The sequence below is a fragment of the Myotis brandtii genome, unplaced genomic scaffold (genome assembly GCF_000412655.1).
Source record: "Myotis brandtii unplaced genomic scaffold, ASM41265v1 scaffold1857, whole genome shotgun sequence".
NCBI classification, from domain to species: Eukaryota; Metazoa; Chordata; class Mammalia; order Chiroptera; family Vespertilionidae; genus Myotis; species Myotis brandtii.
In genome coordinates this window covers 72015-86621 of record NW_005356893.1, presented here as the reverse complement: position 1 = coordinate 86621, position 14607 = coordinate 72015, and the positions used below count along the sequence as shown (strand labels likewise).

At 58.4% G+C, this 14607-nt stretch overlaps 1 protein-coding gene across 10 annotated transcripts in view; it reads left to right on the top strand.

The window, feature by feature from the left end:
• Window positions 1-9813, top strand: part of FNBP1 (formin binding protein 1) — a 79239-nt gene extending 69426 nt beyond the window's left edge. For 7 of the 10 annotated variants that reach the window (XM_014537948.1, XM_014537947.1, XM_014537943.1 and 4 more), the window contains 3 exons: window positions 1418-1536; window positions 1783-1922; window positions 3393-4104. In XM_014537948.1, coding sequence (XP_014393434.1) covers window positions 1418-1536; window positions 1783-1922; window positions 3393-3571 — 438 coding nt within the window. In that variant the 3' untranslated portion in view covers window positions 3572-4104. Of the gene's footprint in view, window positions 1-1417; window positions 1537-1782; window positions 1923-3392; window positions 4105-7188 lie in introns of those variants that run through there. The other 3 variants (XM_014537949.1, XM_014537946.1, XM_014537942.1) reach the window with 2 other exon arrangements.
• Window positions 9814-14607: the final 4794 nt, after the last annotated feature.

Below are 14607 nucleotides of genomic sequence, written 5' to 3'. Positions count from 1 at the left end.
GGGGGGGGGGCTGGAGGGGATCAATGGGGCGAAAGGGGACATCTGTAATACTTGCAACAATAAAGAATTATTAAAAAGGAAGGAAGGAAGGAAGAGAGGGAGGGGGAGAGAGAGAGAGAGAGGAAAGAAAGAAAGAAAGAAAGAAAGAAAGAAAGAAAGAAAGAAAGAAAGAAAGAAAGAAAGAAAGAAAGAAAGAAAGAAATTAAGAAAGAAAGAAAGAAAGAAAGAAAGAAAGAAAGAAAGAAAGAAAGAAAGAAAGAAAGAAAGAAAGAAAGAAAAAGACATAAAAAAAGACACAGGAAAAGCTGATGCCGGGAAAAGGGAAGCAGAAGGGATGGGTGTCGTGAGCTGCCTGCGGGTTCAGACGCCAGCATTTTCTCACGGGACACCTGCCCCTGGGAAGGCGGTGTCAGAGCTGTGGTGAAGGGAATGCCCTGTCCCCCCAGCGCTCTGCTTCCCATTTACTGTGTCCCCTTCCTAGCACCATTGGAAGGCGAGTTGTTTGGCTACAGTGTCGTTTGTTCATTGACATGGTGAAGTTTGTTCCGCAACATCTCACGTTGCCAGAGTGTAAGTGGGGACGGACCCGCCCTCGTCCCGGGAAATCAGGACGGTGGATTGAGATGTGCTGCTCCTTCAGAGGACCCAGCACCCCAGGGTGCTAGATGTGAACACCAGCCGGAAACACAAATGAGCAGGAAGCACTGGCCTCTGAAAACGCCCTAGTACATGTCTTAGCGAGAGAGGCGCCCTCTCAGGGACAAAGCCTTTTTTTTCGCCCTCATATTAAAGACCTCAGAGCGGGGAAAATAAGTGAAGAACGGATCCTTCCCGTCCCAATCGGTTGTGTCTGTCAGTGAGGGGTCAGATGTGGGTTTTTATTGTTTCTAGAACCTATCAGTCAGTGGTGGATGTTTGTGTGTTTAGAACCTGGAAATGCCCATTTCTGGCCATTTGTATTCTTTTGCCTCTTGAACAGGGAACTAGTTCAAATGTCGCTGAAGGTAACTGTCCACTCTGATGTCCTATGTGCACGCTTCTTCGCTATGAAAAAATGACACTCGGAAAAAGTGGGAAAGGGAAGTGTGGCTTTCAAATTGAGTCAGCGCTCAAGTGTGGCAGTTCCTCATGTTTCCCAGTGTGACCTCTGGGTCACAGAGGTTTGGGAACAGAAGGAACTAGAAGTAACTTATCCCAAGTCACACGGCTGTTCACAGCCCAGGGGTGGGACAGGGTCAGCCCCCCCGCCTAAACAAGTTCTTTCCACTCCGCTCCTTGGGACAGAGCAGCGACCTTCGAGTGCATATGCCGGGGCCCCGCCCGTCCCTCTCCATCAGCCTTGGTGCCCAGGGCCACCAAGCCGGGGCTTCCAGGTCCCGGGGTGGCCTCAGCCGGTCTCTTGTGTCTCTTGTTCCAGGCCTGGCTGGCGGAGGTGGAAGGCAGACTCCCGGCCCGAGGCGAGCAGCGCAGGCAGAGCGGACTGTACGACACCCAGCCGGCCCCGGCCGTCAACAACTGCGCGCAGGCCCGGGAGAGGTACAGTATCCGCGCGGCCCTGCCCTCGGGCAGGCGCAGCTTCACTCGGGCTTCTGATTCTGGACGCGAGCCTAAGCACAGATCCCAGCGCCCCTGTGATGAGGGCCTGTGGGTCTCCTACGAACGGCTTCTGGCTCCACGGGGGACCATTTAAGATGGTTTCGGTTGCCGGCTCTGGGCCGCGCCACGGGCGAGCGGCGTCCTCCCGCTCGGTTGCTATAGTTGCTGTGTGCTTTCTTTCTTGAGCAGCCCGGATGGCAGTTACACGGAGGAGCAGAGCCAGGAGAGCGAGGTGAAGGTGCTGGCCACGGACTTCGACGACGAGTTTGACGACGAGGAGCCGCTGCCCGCCATCGGGACGTGTAAAGCGCTCTACACCTTCGACGGTAACGCTTCGCGACACCCCACTGTCCGAGCTCCCCACTGTCCGGAGCTGTCCGAGCACCCGCCCTGCCTGTGCCTGCCTTTCTGCTAAGCCCCCCAGACCTTCCTCTCACTCCCTTCTGTTCTGCTGAGAGTGTCATCATCAGGTTGCTGGCTGTGTATTCTGCCGTTTGGCCCATGTAATTGAACAACCTTCATGGAGCTTATGTAACTGCAGCGGAGAGAAAGGAGTAGTGGTTATTTCCTGTTTTTGTCCAATATTTACAGAACTCCTGTCTTGAGAAGACTCCCCAGGGGGTGGGATGCAGGCAGTGCGGTGTGGCGTCCACCCCGGAGAACAAAGCAGAGTTGTGTCTAGGGGGCAGCTTCAGCCTCCGGGAGGGGCACAGACGGGCAGGGGGCACGGGGGACCAGGCCTGGGAGGTGTGGCTGAGCCCAGGTGTCGTAGGTGGTCAGAGAGGAATGTAAGACCAGAGGTAGGCGGTGCCCATGGGGCTGGGGGAGAGGAAAGGACACATTTGGATTGTAGGCGGCAAACACTGAGGACGTATTGAGAGGATTTGGGAGAGACCTTGCCCGACCGAGCTGGACCTGGGACGTTTGTTGTCATGTGTGGAGGAGCAATTAGAACAGGATGATGGTTGGAAAGGGGAGCCGGCTGTCGGGAACTGAGGAACCTTGACCCAGTGTCTGCAGAACGTGACGAAGCTGCGGGAGGGCGGAGTGCAGATAAGTTGGGGAAGCCCTGGCATAAGTGCATTTTCATTGTGACAAGACAAGAAAGGGAAGGACCAGGTTAGATGTTCCAATTTCACTTCATGTCTAAAGCACCCCACACCCCTGGTGTCCGCCCCCTGAACCAGGCGCCTTTCCGAGGGCTGTCGGCAGTGGTCGCCGGTCCCGGAAATTATCTTAGCGAACGGCCTTGGGAGCCTCGATGGAGGAACGGACGCAGAGATGCCGCAGCTAACACGCTGCTCGGACTCCTGGCTGATTGCCAGTGGGAGCAAAGCGGGAGGAAATCAAAGACGAGGCGTGAGGGACAAGGGAGACGCCGCTGAAATGGGAGAGGAGGGGGTGTGTGAAGAGGGAGCAGCCATGAACCCAGGTCCGTCCGTCCGTTGGGTTCAGATTTCAGGACAACGCTAGGAGCCTTCGCTGGAGACACAGCCAGACTGGGGAAGGCAGTGGGGTGGGGGTGGGGGGGCGGTGACCAAAGCCCTGGGAGTACTTTCCCCCGGAGGGAGGGAGGGAGGGAGGGAAGGAGGGAGGGAGAGGAGCAGGAGCGGAGAGGACCGAAGGCTTCCCGGGGAAAGTCCCTGCGGCCTAGCCAGGTGGGAGGTGGGGCTCCTCGCCTTGTTGGAAGGGGCAGGGCCAGGCACCTGCGGACCCGCCTCTGCTTTCTCTGCTCCTGTTTCCTGGCCAAGCTCCTGTTTGCCCGTAAACCTCATATATTCTGATCTTGTTTTCAGGTCAGAATGAAGGAACCATTTCAGTAGTTGAAGGAGAAACGCTGTACGTCATAGAGGAAGACAAAGGTGACGGGTGGACCCGCATTCGGAGAAATGAAGACGAAGAGGGCTATGTCCCCACTTCATACGTCGAAGTGTATTTGGACAAAAATGCCAAAGGTGCTAAGACTTATATTTAATACAGCTTTTTAAAAACTTTTTAAAAGCAATTGGAGTTGTTTCTCCCCACAACTGTGACTGCTCCAGGCAGTTCTTCAAAAGCCTGGCCGGAGAGCCGCCCGCAGAGCCTGGCTCCCGCCCTCGCGGCATTGGGGCCGCTCCGAATTCCTTGGCTAGTCTTGACTAGTATCGAGTTTCGCTTGCTGATGGCATTTATGTGGAAAGCTGCCAACTGCCAGTTTACAGCTCTGTCATTGGAAGTCGGGTAAACACTTCTCCTTCCGGCAGCATCTGTAGATAACAACAAAAAGTTGCCTTCTAGCTTCTAATCAATATTTCCCAGTTTCAAAGGCCGCACACCCCCTGGCGCAGCAGATTCAGCCTCTCATTTGTATCTCGTGTCTGCCACCAATGGAACTACCATAGAAGGTTACATTCTGTAACTTAGTACATTGAACTATGCTAGTTTGTTACATTTTACAGTCATTCACTTTGGAGGAAGTCATACATAAAAGCTCTTCCTCCTTGAATAAAGAAGCAAGTAGACGATTCATTTATTGGTATCAAAAGTGTGTAATTTTACCTAAACCTGGTAAAGGTCACTGTTAGATCATCGAGATTATCCTATTATGTCTATTTGATCCCAAACAAGCAGTTGAAATCTGGAAAAGTTTGGTCAATTTTACCCAGTTGATTTTTTTGTTTGTTTATTTGTTAATCCTCACCTGAGGATATTTTTTCTATTGCTTTTCAGAGAAAATGGAAGGGAGGGAGGGAGAAAGAGACAGAGAGAGAGACACAGAGAGAGAGACTGGTTGCTTCATACACACGCCCCAACCAGGGGTGGGGAGGGAACCTACAACCCAGGTACATGTCCTTGACCAGGAATCGAACCCGAGACCCTTTGGTGTGTGGGCCAACACTAACCAGCAGGCAACACCGGCCAGGGCCCCAGTTGATTTTTACACACGACTCTCCATCTCCCTCCGAGGTTGACAGAGCCGGTCAGCTTTGCCAGTGCCCTGTAGGGGAGCGTCTGTAAGAACAGCACTCACTCTGCTCTGTCCTGTCGGAGGGTGTGTGGCGAGTGGAGCTGTGGTCGGCTAACCTGCCCCAGGTGGGGCTGTGTCCACACAGACACAGCCCCCATCCCTCACTTTTCAAAGGGGGGATTAAAAGAAATCATTGGCATCTTTAAGCCCCCAAGTGTGGGTGGACTGAGGAATTGTTTTAGAGTTGCTAGCTGGCCTCATACAGTTAACTGTAGCCAGAATCAAATACACCGTTTCACCATCTTCCAAGGAAACTGGGTCACATGGGGATTTGCATTTCGAAGTTGGCAGGACAGGCGGTGAGATTGTCACGTGCACAGGCGGTGCCAAGCCCAGTGTTCGTGCCCGTTTCCAGGATCCGCCCTGCGATCATGTAGGACAGCTACAAGAGGCTCAGAATGAAGGTGCTCGTCCAGGTTCCCCTTCTGCTTGGCTTTGGAAAGTATTCGTGTCCTTTAAATGGGAAATGAGCTCCTTGCCTGGACACTGAGGGCTCCTTTAAAAAGCTCAAGTCAACTGGGAGCTGATTTTTAAAGCCACAGCAGCGCCCCGGGTGGGAGTCCAGGATCCGACTCCAGCAGGAAGTTCGCAGCCATTGCTCCCAAGGGCCACCGAGGGGGAATTTAGTAGCTTTTAGGTCATGACAGCCTGATTTTTAAAAATGCTTTTTACTTTTAAATACACAGACCCGGGAGCTTGCCGAGCTAGTGGGTCTTGTCACCCAGAGTCCCCCAGTGGTCACGTGGGACACACTTGGAATACAGTCTCAAAGGCAGAAAACCGATGGGTCGGCCTGCGTGTTTAAACAGAACTTTGTCATTCAAATTTCCTCAGAATTATTATACCAATCACGGCACGCAGCCTGAGCCCAGCCCTCTCGGGGGGCCCCCCCCCCCCCCTGTTCGGCAAGGCAGTGAGAAACCAGCCGCCCCTTAGACCACAGCTGAGGGCCTGTAACCTCATTTCCAGCCGATGAGCTACTGGAGAAAGCAACCTCAACATGGCAAAAGTCTTAAATGGGGCAAGACCGCGTAGCCTTTTACAAGCCGGCCCTGAAAAGCGTGGCATTCCGTGAAGTTTCTCCCTTTGTTTTGTTTTTTTGTTGTGTTTGTTTTTCCTTTAGTGGTATGCAAATTCAGTTCAGAAAACAGCTCCGTTGGTTTTCAGGAGGAGCGGTTTGGGTGCATAAATTATTATTATTATTAAGTTGTACCCTTGTCTCAATAGCCCAGGAATTGATGTAATATTGACTCAACAGTGATACTTTGTAGTTTCAGTTCACTGGAACAATTCCCCCAGGACCAGGAATGTCCCTTTCCGCCCAAAGTATACTTTGTTTTCTTCCCTAGTTATCTGCTCAGACAAAAGCAGCCAAGTCTCAGCTTGTTTATCAAGCTTTCTCCTCTCGCTTCTGTTGCTAATGTGTGTGCAGAAGCCATTCCCTCCCTGTTCATAGACCCGCCCCGCCTCCCCTACGGCACCGCCCGCCCTCCACGCACCCACCCCGGGGCCGCCCTTCTGTCTGCACTCTTGCCCTTGTGCGTGTGTGGCGTCTACAATGTGACCCTTTCAAAACTGCCAAAATATTTAGACTAGAGTATCTCCCGGTGGCCCCTGGATTGTGACTTTCGGCTCTTACGGTTTTGTTTTTGAAATTGGTTTCTGTGAGTACGTCCATAAGCCCTCCCCCAACACGTGTGTATATGCAACTTAAAAACTGCGAGGATTACTTGAATGCGTTGTTTTAACGTTTTGCTCTTTTTATCTGTTTGTTTTATTGGTGATTCCGCTGCCTAATGACCTTTTTGTTTTTGTAACCGCGGGGGAAGCCGGAGGACTGTCGGTAGCTAGGGCCCTGCCGGCTGCTCCACTCTGGTTTATTGTAGACGCTTGGGTTCTGAGTAAGTTTTGTTTGAATGCGGCCCACGTGACCGTTTCTCTCTCTCCTCGCCCTGAAAGAAGAGAATCTGTCTGGCTCCTCTCAGCTGTACCTGTACCGCCTCTAATAAACAGATTCTTCTCCGTGTTGTCCAGTGATTTGTACCTTTCTGAGAAAATGACTGCTCTCGTCCTCGGTCCTGGGAATGTCCTCGCCAAATGCTTCCTAAACATTCTGTCCTTGGCAAGCCCTTCCCCCACGACACCCGTGTCCACCCTGCGTGCACCTGAGGGCTGAGTCTGTCTCTGGTTTCTCTGCTCCCCCTGGAGATGAAGAACTTTCACTGTTTCTGATAAACATCCGGGATACGCTTCCTCTTCACTTGACGCTAAAGGACCAGGCACCTCGGTCTGAGAACTGGGCCTCACTTCCTGGCTTCATTCCGGGAGGCCGGTCACCTTCCTTCTCTCAAAACGGAACTTGTTAGAAAGATGAGCTGGGTGGGTGGGTGCTGCCACCCTCTGGGCGGGCTTCTCTGGAGGAAAGCGTGGAGATCAAACCGTGAAAGTTCCTTATCTGTGGTGTCGGTGGTAACCAATCCCTCTAAGGTTGCCCTCTCCCCCCCTCCCCCAGCGCGGTGCCCTGTGCCCGCCCCTGACCTCGGCCCCCGTCTCTAACATAGCTTTTCTTTCTGTTTGTGTTGTAGATTCCTAAGGTGGCCAAGGAGCCAGAGCCGGGAGCCTTCTCAGGAGAAACCCTCCGGTCTGCTTGTCTCCACAGGCCTGGCTGTGAACCGTGCGCTCGGGCTGGGCTGCGGAGTGGCCTCGTCTTCGGGCCGAAGGGACCCCCATGCCGTGCAGCTGCTTGCCTCTGCTCTTTTCTTTTCTTTCCACAGCATGCTCCTGTGGCCACTCCGCCCAGGCCCCTCCAGCCACCTCTTGGGTCAGAGCTGTCCCCATCCCAGTCCCACCCCGAGCAGGACACGACAGCAGCTGGACACGGCTCCCTCCTCCCCCCACTCCGGCCCTGGCCTCAGTCCTCCTGGCTGCTCCGGCCCGTCCACGGTTCACACTGTGCCTTTTGTGAAAACCTTGCCACTGGTCTCCCAGGGAGACCGACAGAATCTGGACAAGAAGGTCGGACCCACCAGGCGGACTGCGCGCCCGGTGTCCGTGACGTGGTCCCGCGTTTACGTTAGAAAAGACTCACCTTTGCCCAAGTCCATTGAGCCTTCGGTGGGCCTTTTCTGGTGACGGGTCCTCACCTCATGCTGAGTGTCGGCCCTTGCAGCACTTCACAGCCTGAGAGTGACAGTGGCGGGCACCGGGGCGGACACACGCAATGCACACACACACACACGCATACATGCACATGCATGTGTGTACACATGTATGCACATTTTTGTTTGGGGCCCTGCCTTCAGTGGGTCCACACTGGAAGTTGAATTCCGGCCCTCGGCCCCGCCCTGCTGTCCTGCCTGCGTCACCCTTGGGGGGGGGGGGCGAGGGCCGTGTCCCGGAGAACTGTGGCTGTGGCACTTGGTGACCGAGGAGCACCCCACCACACCTCTGCATTAGCTCGTCGCAAAGTGAAAGTTCCCCTTTTCTTGGATTCCAAGATCTTCGTCTCTAGGATTTAGCGCTTCCGTCACCAAAGGCCTGTGCTCTGTCCTTCGAGTGACCCTGCGGCTCCAGCTTCCGCGTCCGCCATGTGCTCTGGGCCACACGGACGCGGAACTCCCTGCGTTTGCTTCCTGGGCTGCCTTTCCTTCCTCCGCTCTCGGGGGAAACCGTGAGGCCGCGCCGCCACTCACGCCTAGGGCGGCGGGCTTCTCTCTTTTGGTGCAGAGCAGCCGAGAGGTCACTGGCCGGGAGTTTCAGGGACGGCATCGGGCCTCTTCCTTCTGTTTGGCGTTGGGATGCGAGGCGTCACCTCAAGCATCCTCAGTTCTGGACGTTGATGAATCCAACACAAGGAAGTCTCCTAGGAGCCGGAGGGCAGGAGCTGGGGCAGGTCCTGAGGGGTGGGCCGTGGCCAGTAGGAAGATGGCTCCTCTCGGCAAACTAGGGGTGACCACACACCACCCTCTGGTGACTGGGATCCTGGGGGAGCAGGGCAAGAGGAAGTGGCTTCAGGTTTAGGGTGAGCGAGTGGCCAGCCTGGGCCCTCTCGCTCTTCCTTCCCAGAAGTGGGGCTAGACCCGGGCTCACACCACCTGCCCGGACCCTGCAGAGGGGGCAGCCCAGTGCAGCAAAAGCCAGGATGCCAAAGGCGAGAGGAGTCAGAACCCCCCGCATCCCTGCAAACCAACAGGTGCCTGGTTAACCAGGGCAGGCGGTCCAGCTCTGCCCAAGGCTCCGGGGCGGGTGACCTGGTCTCCAGGATCCGCGAGTGTCACCTGTCCGCGGGCCACTCCAGGGCACACGGATGTGACGGCTCATAAAACCGATCCCAGAGCCTCTAGTGCATGTGCATCGCATCTCCTAATGGGTCAGGACAGTCATTCCGTGCAGCCCAGGGGGAGGGAGACGCTGCAGCAGCCTGTCCTCTTCACGTCTGTTACGCTCGGTGTAGAATATGCTGTGTCCTGTGTCCCCTGCCCCTATCTTTTCCTTCCGCACCGCCTGCGCCCGATAGAGTGGACGAGCGCTTTTCAGCAGTGACCTGGGTGCCTGCTCCCCGCGCTCCGCTCTGCCCAGCCGGCTCTTCAGGAAGGAGGTGACTATCTGCCAGCCCAGGTGTCACTGACTCTGGGCCTCCCCCGTGGAATCGTCTGTTACAAAGGAGCCGTCCACCTCGCGTAGGAGCTGGACCTCCCCACGTGCTGCCCGCCTCCCTCGGACCCGCTGCTGTCACTCCACCAACGTTAGATATCGTGTAAGAAGGACTTGAAACAGAGAGAGGAACGTGTCCTTGCCCCGCTTTTCCCTCGCGGGATGGAAATCACAGGAGGCCGGCCCACGTGAGGGTTTCATCTGGGCCTGGGAGCTCTTAGGTCGCCAGCGGCCCGGAGGCCTCGCCTGCCTTTGGCAGCAGCTGTCATCACGGGAAGTTTACCGAACAGAAAACGTGATGTTACGTGGTCATGGCTCCGCCTCCTGTGCTTCTGTCACCCAAACCGTGACCCGAAGCTGTTGTACCCGACGGGGCGCACCTGGCCACAGCTGGTTTGTGCTGCACTAACCCTGACTGTGGAGGCACCGAGGCCTGGGCACGGCCATTGCCAAAGTTCTGGAGATGGGATTACACCAAATGAAGTTCCACTGGAAGGCTTCTCCGGACCCTGTACCTCCATGTTAGCCCTCGGTGTTAAATAAAAGTCTCCCTGGCACGGTGGCGCCGAGTGCTTTTCTGCACAGCGGTGACGTCACCGAAGCAGGCAGAGTCCCTGGGGCTGGGGCTGGTCAGCACCTCTCACCCCATTACCTGGGGACCCGGACCGGTCGGTCCTCCCGGTCTGCTGGGGGCGGGGCTTGTGGGCTGGCTCTCCCAGCCCCGCCCGAGGGGAAGCTGTCCCCCCTCCAGGAGGCAGAATTCAGGTGGCCTTGTCCAGGGGTTGGGGGAAGCTTGTGGTGACCAGGAAATGTTTCCTTGCAAATTCAGCTCCCGCACCTTTAGGGGTTCAGGGGCCCTGTTGTGGGGGTTGGGGCATTTCATAGGCGTCTGTGCACAAGCGCTCAAGCCCACCTGGGGGCAGCTTGGCTGAGAAGCCCTGGTTCCGTGAGGCTGCAGACTGTGGGCTCTGAAGTATGGGGCCCCCTGCCTGCAGCCGCCCCCCCATGTGCGCTGGGAGCCCTGCTTCCATAGCCAGCATTGAAACTCTAACCCCGGCCCTGAGGAAGTAGACGGACCTCTATTTCCCAAGGGTCCTTGGAGCAGCCGTTGTGAGCAGCCAAGTTGGGCTCATTGCTGAGGGGGAGGCGAGGTCAGCGCTCCCTGCGGCCTTGGCCTCCTCCCACCGGGGGTGTGACCCACCTCTAGGGCGAGAGCTTGCCAGCCCCCAGAGAAGGCTGATGCCATCCGGGCCAGAGCCTCCACGGCCGGCCCGGCGTGGTTCCCAGTGAGAGCCGAGCCGGGACAGGGACCGGGTGACCTGGGTATCGCCCGGAGGCCTCCTGTCTGCCTGTCTGCTTGTCCTCTCGGGAGCCTGTTTCCAGCGCGATCGCTGTGGGCTTTGTCCCACGTGGGGAACAGTCCCTGTCAGAGATGTAGGGTCCCGCCCACGGGGACCGGCCTCCCCTGAGGCCTGCAGGGGTGGGCGCTGGTGCTGCCTGGGCCCGTCCCCACTCTCTGGGCCTCGGTTCCGGGTTGTGGGTGAGGACGCCACGGCCTTGGGAGCTGCTGTGGGAACAGGAGGCCGTCGGGAGAGCAGGCGGCTGACTCCGCAGCAGCTGGCAAACGTTAGCTCTGATCCGAGCTTCTCCAGGCGCCGCCATGGCGTCCGCGTCGCTGATGCCACACACCGGCCTCTGGTCTGAAATGCTGTGCGAGCCCATCTTTTTTTTTTTATGAACTTTTTTTAAGAATTGATTTCAGAGAGGAAGGGAGAGGGGGAGAGAGATGGAATCAATGCTGAGAGAATGTTGGATCGGCTGCCTCCTACACGCCCCGCACTGGGGATGGAGCCCGCCACCCAGACGTGTGCCCTGACTGGGAACCGAACCGTGACCCCCTGGTTCCGAGGACACTGAGCCACACCGTCTGGGCTGCATGTGTCCATCCTTATGCCCGACTTGGTTCAAGCCTTTAGGGGGTTGGCACCTCTCCCTGCCTCTGGTGACTCACTGCCCGGCTGGGGTTGGACACAGGTGGGGGCCACGCTGAGCCAGAGCGGAGGATTGGCTTTCTGGTTGACGCGGCTCCTCAGGGAGGTCCGCGAAGCTCCGGGCACCGGGCCACACCCGGCCCCTCCTTCCCCACCCGCCACACCCGGCCCTGCTGCTGGGCACACGGGGGCGGGGGCGCCCTCTAGTGGGAGAGGAATCCATGCCAGGAGAGAACTGGGTCCCCCTCTGGGTGACGAGGAGGGACATGGAAGTGGGCAGAGGCAGGGGTTCAAGGCCCCCCCCATTTTGTGTTAAAGCAAAGGGGTCTCTGGAATTGTGAAATCCACTGGCAGCCCAGAGACAGTAAGAGACGGAGAGGGAGCCAGGTGAACTGCTGCTGGAGAAATGGGGGTGCGGGTCTGAGTGCAGGAGGGGCAGGGTGGTGCAAACGGCAGGCCTAGCTCTGGGGGTTCACGTCCCACATGTCCAGTCCCTGCCGCCGCCCGCCTTGCCTAGAGGAGGCCTCTCCTCTCTGGCTGCTGCTCAACTTTTCTGAGAAGGGGAGGCGGTGAGCCGCGTGGCCCAAGCCCTGGGACCTGGGATTTCAGTGCAAAGGCGGCAAGCTGGTGCTCGGCAGCCACCCTGCGCCAGGAGCTGCTTCTGCAGTTTCCCCTGCCTCTGCAGCCGGTATAGTGAGCGATTCACCTAAACGACCTCCCATTCGCTGGGACAGCGCTGGGCGCCAAAAGTCCTGAGAAGCAGGAACTAAAGGCCCGCGTGCCTTTGTCCTCAGAGCCAAGGGGCCAAACGCTTGGGGAGGAAACTCGGATTTCCTCCTCCCCCTCCTCCTCCTCTTCTCCCCGCCCCCTCAGTGGCCCCCAGGAGCAGAAATGGGGGAGATTCTCTGGGTCCCGCAGCAGCTGCCCCCAGCGTGCCTGTCCTTCCCCCGCACAGGCCCAGCCCTGCCCTGCCCGTCCTGTGGATCCTGGGCCCAGTTCCCTCCAAACACCCTCGCCTGGCAGGTGTCAAAGCCTAACCGTCCTGGGCGCTTTCCTGAACACAGTGAGTGTGAAATGCTTCGGCTCCTTCCCGCTTGTCCTAAGGGCGTCCTGTCCCTCAGGGCTGGAGCCAGGGGCTCCCAGGGGCTTCGGCCCAGCGGCGACCTCAGGAGAATGTGTTCGTGGAACTCAAGCTGAGGAGAGGGAAGGAGGAAGCAGGAAGGCCTGCAGGGGGCTGCACCTGGCAGGTGTATTTCTGAGCAGGTTTTGAGCAGAAGCGCAGGCAGGTGGAAAGGCAGGTACCGAGCAGCCAGCCAGGCTCCCCGGCTGCAGGGGGCACTGCGGGAGGGAGCCCCCCTCCCCCCACCCCCCTGGGACAGGATGGAGGGACAGCTCGTGGGAGAAAGACCGGAGGCCCGGCCCCCGCGCTTCCTGTCTCCGCGGTCTGTGCGCTGAGCAACCGCAGGCTCCTGTGTTGTCTTCGGGCTCCGCAGCTGAGCTTGGCTGAGCCACTGGAGAGCAGGGTATTTTAAGCGAAAACAGTAAGGAGACATTTTCAGGCCAGTTGGTGCCTAGTTCTTTCTTGCTCACCTTCCTGCAGAATAAGCCAATGTCTCCAACCCCCAAACCACTCAGACAAAACCTTTCCATTCTCATCCTCCACGTTCAGCAAGAAAAGCCGAGCCCAACACACGCACATGGATCCCACGCGCACGCTCAGGTGTGGGCAGAGCTAAGCTATCACTCAGGCACACACGCTGTGAGAAAGCTAAGGGGGGGTGTGAAGGGCACGAGGCCAGGCGGGACCCCGCGGGGGGACGGCGGCAGGTGCTCCGAGGCTGGTGCCTCAGGACCTGGTGCATACCCAGCCGCACTGTCACCCATTCCATTCCTGGGGTGAGCTTCCGCACATGCCAGCCCGACAGCATCGCACCAGTGAAGTTTAAAGAACTCCCCCCGACCCCCAATACCAACAAACCAGCCCCGCCGCGGGGACTGGACTCCAGCAGCGCTCACTGTCCGGAGCCCCAGTGCGGACACCGGGCCAGGAAAGGTGCCCGGGCAGGGGGCCCTCAGGGCCGGGAGGGTATTGCCTGCTTGGTGGCACCGAGTCTGTGGCGTGGTGCCAGGAGGGGCACAGCCTGCGGACGTGCTGGCCTGTCCTCGCCCTCGGCCCCCGCGGGCCCACTCCTTGGAGCCGGGCTCGTTCCGGGAAAGACGGGCGCTGCCTTCTCGCTCCTGCAGCCTCTCCGCCCTCAGAGCCGGCAAAGCCCCTCCACGTCCCGTGCCTGTTCGTCACGTCAGTCACCGGGGATGCCCGCCCCTCCCCACACAGGGGGCTTCAGGCTTCCCTCCCGTGACAGAGACACAGCGAGGGCTGTGGGGAACGCGGGTGGGTTTATTATGCATCTCGCACACAGACTACACGGTGCAGATGTGGCCAGCTTCTAGCCCGCACCGCGGAAGCTCCGTGCTGGCGTCCCCGCGGGGTAGCAGCAGCTCTCAAGACCCTGGGGTAAGCGCCCAGAAACCCAACGGGGCTGCTCTTCGATCGCCTGGGGAAGGTCCCAGGTCCTGGAGAACGAGGTCGCAGGCCTGAGCTGCAGGGCTCTGCCCGCTGGGATTTCCGCCACATCTGCCACTTCGAGACTGAAGTCCACAGTATTTGGGGGCTTTGGTCCCAGGACCCGCCCTCCCCACACTTCACTTTGGCCCAACAAGGTGAGCATCGGGCCCAGCTGCTTCCTCCATGGAAGCTGTGCTTGGAGGTCGGGGCACAGTGGCCTCACTCAGCATCCAGAACACACTCCGTGTGACAGCTGTCCGGGCCACACCTCCAGCCGAGGCCTGGTGTGCGGGAGGGAGCCCTTTTCTCTGCCCCCCCCCCCCCCCCTCCGCCCCGGGAGCTGCATGAGCAGCAAATGACAGCAGCGAGAGCATCTGTTTCCCCACTGGTTCCTGGCGGGCGGCTCACAGCACAGGGTGGGGGCCAGCTGCCTCCGGACACAGCCCCTCGAGTCCCAGCGCCCAGGGTTCAGGAGCCTCCCTGACCACGAGGAGGTGCGGGGTGAGGCGGGCACTCGGCTCTGCCTCGGGCCGCAGCCTCTCCGACCCTCTGTCCCAAAGCCACGCCGCTGAGAGCTCCGAGCAAAAGCCGGGCCTCCGCGGGCGGGAGGCGGGTTGGGGACCCGACGACGACGACAGGGACGTGTGGGCACGTCCAGGACGAAGACCCGAGTAAACGCCGCTGACCGTGGTGTGGACCAGCCCGAGGGGGTGGCTCCCGTCCCAGCGTCTCACTGGGACCTAACACTCTGCCTCTCACACACCTGGGCCCCGCAGCGCCGGCCGCTCCCCAGC